Source organism: Eurypyga helias, unplaced genomic scaffold (genome assembly GCF_000690775.1).
Source record: "Eurypyga helias isolate BGI_N326 unplaced genomic scaffold, ASM69077v1 scaffold4232, whole genome shotgun sequence".
In the NCBI taxonomy this organism is placed as follows: domain Eukaryota; kingdom Metazoa; phylum Chordata; class Aves; order Eurypygiformes; family Eurypygidae; genus Eurypyga; species Eurypyga helias.
The window spans coordinates 25,656-33,565 of NW_010235333.1; the positions used below are offsets into that span (position 1 = coordinate 25,656).

The following is a 7,910-nucleotide window of genomic DNA, read 5'->3' on the forward strand; positions in this document are numbered from 1 at the left end:
GTGTGTCTATCCATAGTCACTAAGATACGAAGTGTGCCTTTACGGATCAGTCCAAAGCTTTCTCATAAATAAATCACACAAATAAAGCAATAATATAAAATGAATGTATTCCAGGCAAAGCAGATGCAGGAAATGAAATCATTGATGAAAAAAAAACTGGAAATAGAGGAAGGTTTGCTTGTGATACATAAAATCTGCATAATGGGTGAAGAATAGTGTCTGCTTTATGCAACTCTCAGCGATGCCTTGGGCAATATTTTTGCATGTGGATATATTCTGGTCATCTTCCAAAGTCAGCTTGCTCAGACAATAACAATATTTAAAGGTATAGATTATGGTTTGAATGTGTAAAAAAGACATTATTCTCTTTTGGAGTCTTGTGCACTGTATATAGAATGGCTTCAGTTTAGTGTTTAAGCTGATTGTTTACCAGGAAATACCAAAAAATTTACCATTTTGATCCAACTGTTTTTTTCTTCAGCATAAGCAACTCTGCAGCAAGTCTGCCCTATTTGTGCTGCTCTTTGGTTAAACTGCTCTTGGGACACTCCAGGCTGCTAGACTAAAAAGCTAGTGAAAGCTTTTGTATAAAAGTAACTATGGCTTTTAGTTTTTATAGCTCATAAAAATACTCAGAAATATTTGCTTTCTTTTTTATTATTATTTGTTATTTTGAAAACCTTTGTTTTATACAAAGCTGTCATAAATAGACTCAGCAGCCAGTAAATCCACTGGGCTCTCCGCAGACTAGAAAAACATCTGCTGCTTGTACCGTGCTCAGAACAGGCTCCAGAGATTCCCGACTCAGACAAAATGAGAAAATACACTTCTTCGACAAGCTAAAGTAACCCACTTCATAATGTGTAATTCACTTCCAATCATGTCTCCTCCCATTCCTACTTTATTCCAGCCTCCATCTGATCTTTCAGCTGGATCTAAATACTAATTTGTTTGCTTTAGTTATGTTTAATATGGTTTTAAAGCTGTGGACCTGGATGCTGTCCTGGTGTCTGCCTGTGAATCGCCTGTGAGATAGACCTGAACTTCCTGTTGTTTGTGCCGAAACCACAAAGGTGGTGTTTTTCTGTTTCACAGAAGCTGCTGAGTGGGGGAAAAAAAAAAAAACAAAACAAACCACCAAAAACTGTCATAGCATATAGTGACAGGATATCATTACCCCAAATTTATTCCAAATTAAAAAAAAAAAAATTTAATAACTTGCTGTTCAGATGAGCTGAGTAACAGTTCATGTTTTCCTTTGGGTCTGAACAGACAGCTTGGGAAGGAGCTAACCTTTGTTGTTGGGTAGGGTTGGCTTTTTTTTCCCATTTATTGGAAGGGTAATTGTTTCTTGAACGAAGTTTTATTTGTGGTTTTTATTTGGTTTCTTGAAATTGGAATATGAGGTGAGCATTGGAAGTATCAGTTTTCTGTTGGTTAGGGTGGGCGGGTCACTGCTGGCAGTAAAGACTTTTTAAAAAGCTACAGAAAAGAAAGTTTTGACTGTTCAGAACTGTTTTAATGCATTCAAGTGTTCTTTACAGACTGGAAGTGATGAGTAAGCCAAGTGCAGATTTCTAAGAATGCTTGGTACAAAAGGATGTTGTTGACACTGGACTGCAGAAAGGTCTAAGAGTGGGTGCCTTTGGGAAATCTTGCTGTAATAGCCATGAAAAGAAAAAAAATGGAATGGACTTCTTTGTTTTAAACATAGCCCTTTTCTGAGTAGATTGGGCTTGATGATCTTAAAGGTCTTTTCCAACCTAAAAGATTCTATGATTGCTGAGAGAAAAGAGAAAGGTGACAAATTGAAGGATGAACTTGAAAGTGTTCAGTGATAAAATTCCATCTAGGCCTAATGAAGATTTTTGGTTTGTGTTTTAAGCATTAGTTAAATCATATTCTATGACTAGCATTATTTCAGCAATCAGGGAACTGAGTATCCTGTATTGCAGTTGAGTAAATGATGAAAGTCAATCCTTGGACAGCTGAGGATGTCAAATAAATATGTAATCATGCAATCTGATTGAGTTCTAATGCTGGTGAGCAAACAGCTCAAAGGCTTAGGAGGTACTGCTATTCACCGCCGGCTTATTTTTTATCTGATACGGGCTGCGTTGCTAATCAGATGTGTTTTCTGTGTTTCAGATTTACCACTGGATTATAGATTTACACGATTTTCCGCAAATAGTTCAGCAACTGCCGGGTACTACCCAAGCCCTCCAAGAGCACTGCTGCCAAATGAGGGGTCAGTGACTATGAAATAGGTTGTCGGCTTTTTCCTTAAATAACCCTGTGGCACTTACTTAAACTGCTATCAAATGCTGATTGGTGAAAATGCTGTGTGATGCTTCATAAAATAGAATGATGGATTAAAACAGACTCCTGTGTAGACTTGTGTTTCACTCGTTGCTCTAGTCCAGCCGCAGCAGGTGAGCAGTCTTCTCTCTAAATCTTCTGATCGCCACTACCTTTTGCAAAGTTCTGTTGGCTTTTTCCATGCCACTGCCCAAAGCCCTCAAGAGAACTGTGCTAGTAATAACTCATCCGAGTTACATTTTATGTTTTCAAGAACATTTACAGAGCTAACCCCGTTTAAGGTGACGCTATTGCTACTGTAAGCCCCAGGCAAGACATGAACCAGACCCTCAGCCATATTTCATTGTTACCTTGGACAGCCCAGGATATCACAATAGATCAGTATTTTGCAGGCTCTGAGGAATTTATTCTCTCACTGCGACCGGTCTTGGAGATACAGAAAGACAGGGGCCCAAAGAGAAAGGTGCACCATACCCAAAAACAGACTTGAATGGGATGTAGGCAGCTAAATGCCAACTGAGAGTCCTGAAAGCTTTTGTCACATGGTTCATATTCCGGAAAGTGCCTAACCACCCTCAGACAGTAGGGTTTCCTACATGCCTCTTCCACCTTCAGTCTTCAGCACCTCAAGACTCAGAGCTCTTCTGCAGGAGGAGGTACCTGAGTACAGTTCCCTTCTCAGCTGAGTGGATTCAAACCCGCATTCTCCACCTCTCTGGGAAATTCTTCCAAGAGTAGGAAGGACGTAGCACCTGACTATATAGAACCAGCTTTGCTAAGTTCAGCCTCAGCCCAGGAGAGAGGCAAGACTGAAGACGCAAACTGAGTATGTGCTTTCTTATCGGCTACTTTAAGCAAACGAGCATCCTGTTTTCTGTGGATTCAGTTCCAAAGACCCATTCTCCAGCGCTTTGGACAGGGAGCCTTCGGTAACTAACACAGGGTAGCGGATGCAAAAGCATGCAGAAGATTTGTTTTGTCAGCAGTTTTGTCACACTAGAATGGCAGATTTTTTGGATAAATTTCCCTCAGCATTTGAAGAACAATAAACAGAAACTTCATTTTCTTGTTTTCAAGAAAAAGAATTTACTTTCTTATGCCTAGACAATTATCAGATTGGATTTAACTTGTGTTAACACTTAACTTGTGTATCCACAGCTCACTCTATATTTTTGCAGCTTCACCAGTTAAAATATTTTTGTGTTAGGATCAGACACAAACACCATTCCACCTTATTTCAGAGATACCAGCTTTTGTTTCCATACTTTTCTGCTACCTCTACCTAGAATGTTATTTTTACATTCTCGTGGTCCAGTATACTTAGAAGTAATATGCAGCATTTCCAATTTAAAATTAAGTATTGCTTTTTTGAAAGGGAAACGTAAAACAAATGAAGAAAAAATGGAGAAAAACTTTCCTTAAAACACAGTGGGTGAGGAAGGAAAATGAAAGTGCCATTCTCCTCCTCATAAACTACAAGCTGAAAATATTTGATTAAGAAGGTAACAAGTAATACTGGCATTTATTTTGAAATTTTTTAATTATCATCAATTTCTTGGGCAGCAAATCTGGCTCATGATAAGGGTATGATCTGTATTAAGCAGGGAGATACCCATACTGGAATCTCAGATCCCTGATTGCAGCATCATTTGAAATTCTAACCTGAACAAAGTAATACTCTTCAAATAATTTCTAACTAGGTTATGGTCCAAACCAATACTGTGTACCCTCAGGCTTTTGCTGTTCTGACTTTGGAACTCATTTTTATAGGTTAGCAATTTTTTCTTGTTTTTAAAGTAAAATTAATTGAAATCAAATTGTTAATGAAAATGAGTGTGAAAATCATCTAAGTCAGTCCTTGGTTCCTGGCATCTTAGTGGAGAAGTGGTTTTTGTTTTTAATGGAAAGGTGACAGATTCTCAGGGCAGCCTGAACACAAAGCTCACCAGAACAGATACACACATGGACTCGCTCAACTGGGAGGTGACGGTGCCCGTTTCTGACCAAGACTGTCCCTAGCCACTCGCACTTGCTGCTGGCAGGAGCAGACAGCAGCAGAGAAATAAGTAGATACCAGAAGGCTACTGTAAACGTGGGTCCATGTGCCACCACATGCTGCAGGAAGACAGGAAAAAGGATTGAAGCGTTTGCCCCAAAAAAACAGTGTTCCTGTGAAATCAGGACTTACTTATTCTTACTAAAGACTACTCATATTCAGGTATCTCTGAAAATTTTACAGGTCTTAGTGCAAAGTGGAGGTTGGCAATGGAGGAACTTTAGGAGGGCAGTAGGTGCTGTGTTGACAGGAGAGCTCTTGGAAAAGGATGTGGCGTGGAGACCAGGGAGAAGAAATGCACATGACAGAAAATTGGTTGAGAGCTGGCTGTATTTAACATGACCCTGTAAAGACACCATCTTTGCTTCTTCCTTCTTTCTCTCCTTTTTTAACCTCTAAAAATCTCTGAAATTTCTTGTATTCTGTTGGGAGAGGCCATTGACAGAAAGGTCGCTGAAGTGCCTGCAAAACTATCTTGAGTACTGGCAGGGAGACATGAAGTTGTAAAGATTCATTAAAATCACTGAGTATGGTTATATAGCCCTGAAAGTCACAGTTTTGCTTAAAATCAGAGATGAATACCAAGTCTCTTTTGGCATCTGTTTTGGTATAAAGCAAGTGTGTCTCAATTTTAAAATAAAGTAATTTATTTCTGAACAAAAAAAAAAAAATGTTTCCTGAATTTACTTTATAGCTGAAAGAACTAAAAAGAGAGACAAGGTCATCTCGAAGCAGTGCAAGGAGGCATTCATTCTATAGCCTCAAAGCAAAACCTGACCCACTCCGAATATAAATCAATCAAAAACTAATATAAATTCATAAGAAATTCACACCTCTAACACCTATGGGGAAGTCAGCTTTTATGCAAAGCAGAGCTCACTGCAAGTGTTTCCTGAGCAGGGCTTGTTCCTGGAAACTAGAGTCTTCTTAATCCCCAGTGAGTAAAAGTTAGATAAAAGAATGCAGACACCTTATCCAGGGCAGACACTGGGGCACTGCTGGGTATGGGCCTTTCTGAGGCTGCTGCTTCCCCAGGCACTGGGGCTCTCCAGCTCATCTGAGTCCCAGGCATCTCGTAGCGCAGCAGCGCTGGAGTGATTCCTAAGGGAAGTTCCCAGGAAAATTTGTGTGATGATAGACACCAGAAATCAGCACTCCCAAAACTGGTTTAAATCTGCGTTAAGTAGCAACCAGCCATTATAGAGCCTGGCATGACAGCCTGCCTAGGGAAAAAAGGTCTATAAAACCAGGACATGGTAACACAAAAGGGGTTCATACACAGATGCGCGATGGGCAGATCTTTTGGGATGCAGAAGGACTCCAGGCCAGGTGGCTGGAGTGGCCTCCAGAGTCCTAGTGTTTGAGACGCTGCGTAACTGCTGAAGTCCCCATCCCCTGCAATGACCCTCGATGCTCCAAACGGCGTCTGCATTCCAGTAAATAACCTTCAGCCCTGCCCATGTTGCCTAGCGTGATGTTTTATAGCAGCAGTTGGCTATAACAGTTGAAAACAAGCAGTATGACCGTTTCACTGCAAGTGAAAACCTTGTGGGCCATATTCTCCTGGGTCAGCAGCTGTGCAGGCTTTAGGAGTTTTAACAATCTTTTTGAGAGACACCTTAGAAACTGAGGAGTTTTACCTCACTGGCAAGTTGGAGATTACTTATTGAATACTATATTGTAAAATGGAAAAGTCATCTACAGCGTGCAGTACACAACACTGATCTTTGTTTGAGGGAAAAAAAATACAAACTCTGGCCTAGCTCCAAGTCATTGGCCCTAGCGCACTCTGGGTCAGATCTGGCTACAACCAGCTTGCAAACCGCAGTAAAGGCTGGCTTATCATGAGATTGATCCAATTCAAAACTGTTCACCTGTGTTTTTCTGAGAAACAGTCATTCTCCTGTAGAAACTTCAAGGTTTTTTTCTTTCCAGTAGTTCTAATCCACCCCGAGAGAGGAGTGGGCTGTGGCCAACATCTATTGCCCCAGCATAATGAATGGTTCCAGCCTGGCCTTGGAGTGCTTCTTCCTATAGATGCATAGTCATATTTTCTACCCGTGTAGGACAACAGACAGCTTGTAACCAAACATCTTTCTTCCCTTCAGTAGAGATGTGGGTTTACATTTCTCACAGTGGCCTTGTTTGAAGTGTTTGGCAACGGCTCGTCCAGTTACGTAACAAACAGATATCATAGCTTCACCTTTAAGTCTTTCCTCCTGGGGCCAAGTAGGAAGGGACCTTAAAGACCCTCTAGTTCCAACCCCCTGCCATGGGCAGGGACACCTTCCACTAGACCAGGTTGCTCAAAGCCTCATCCAGCCTGGCCTTGAACACTCCCAGGGATGGGGCATCCACAGCTTCTCTGGGCAACCTGTTCCAGTGCCTCACCACCGTCTCCATGAAGAATTTCTTCCTGATGTCCAATCTAAACCTCCCCACTTTCAATTTAAACCCGTTACCCCTTATCCTGTCACTACAGGCCCTTATGACAATAAATGACAGCAAAGTGCAGGAATATACAGATTAGCAGCGAGACGCCGTCAGTCAGAAAGTAGTGTCTTGAGCTTCCATCTCAACCTTCTTTTGCCACTGCAGGGAACAAAACTGCAGTAAGTGTAAAACACGCTTTCCTACACAACCTTGATGCTTTTCAGCTCAGCTGCCGCTCAGAAAGTCAGGTTTGGAAATAAAGTCACTTTTGTGCAAAAAGGTAAAAGTCTCACACACGGCACCATACAGGGAAGGATCTGATAGGAAGATCCTGGCAAAGGGGCACAGCATGGGCAGACTGCGGCTCCTCCAGAATCACGGAATGAGCAAGACAAGTTTTCTGGTGCATTTAAGTGACTGACTTTTAAACCAAAATATACCTCTTTCCACACATGCTTGGAGGCAGATAGTATTTCAGCTGAAGCATAGCATCAGATTTAGGAGGGAAAGCACTTGGCTAAGCTACAGGAACCTTATCTCAGCAGAGTGCCAGCTGTACTAGTATAATGGCTGTGATGATGTAGCCACAGACCTCCAGTTGTTAACATCTGCCCACGAATCAGCCCTTCCAGCAGGCACGGAGATGATCCAGGACCCCCCCAGAAGAAAGGCTCAACCCCATTATAAATTCAGTTCCTTATAATTTTGTTTTATGCAATTCTGAATAACTGGAACATCAAACCCTCTTGGTGAGTCACAGGAGAGAAAAAAAATATGTATTAAAAAAAAGGTTTTCTTCTGAATGCTTTTGATGCAAGAAACAAATCCCACTTTTCCGTAATCATTATAAATAGAAATGCTTAACTGGAAAACAGAGCCTGGATTAGGGCCAAAATAAAATGGAATCCAGGAAGTTAAACAGACTTGGAGATTTCCAGCTTGAAAAGCTTGACAGCATCTTTACAGGGCAAACTTGGGATTCCTATCTGCAGGTCAACGGACTAGTACTGTGGGCAGCGTGACCGGTCATTTTCTTGGCTACAGGACAAAGGTGTAAGGGCAATCTTGTCAGTACGCGGTGGGTGCCCACGGCGGTTCTCTG

At 41.5% G+C, this 7,910-nt stretch overlaps 1 protein-coding gene across 1 annotated transcript in view; it reads left to right on the plus strand.

Annotated features, from left to right (window-relative positions):
• LOC104505941 (5'-nucleotidase domain-containing protein 1-like) overlaps positions 1-2,392 on the plus strand; it is a gene marked incomplete at its 5' end in the record, with an annotated part of 20,341 nt that extends 17,949 nt beyond the window's left edge. Inside the window, one exon of the mRNA XM_010146712.1 lies at positions 2,149-2,392. Coding sequence (XP_010145014.1) covers positions 2,149-2,267 — 119 coding nt within the window. The remainder of the gene's footprint in view (positions 1-2,148) is intronic.
• Positions 2,393-7,910: the final 5,518 nt, after the last annotated feature.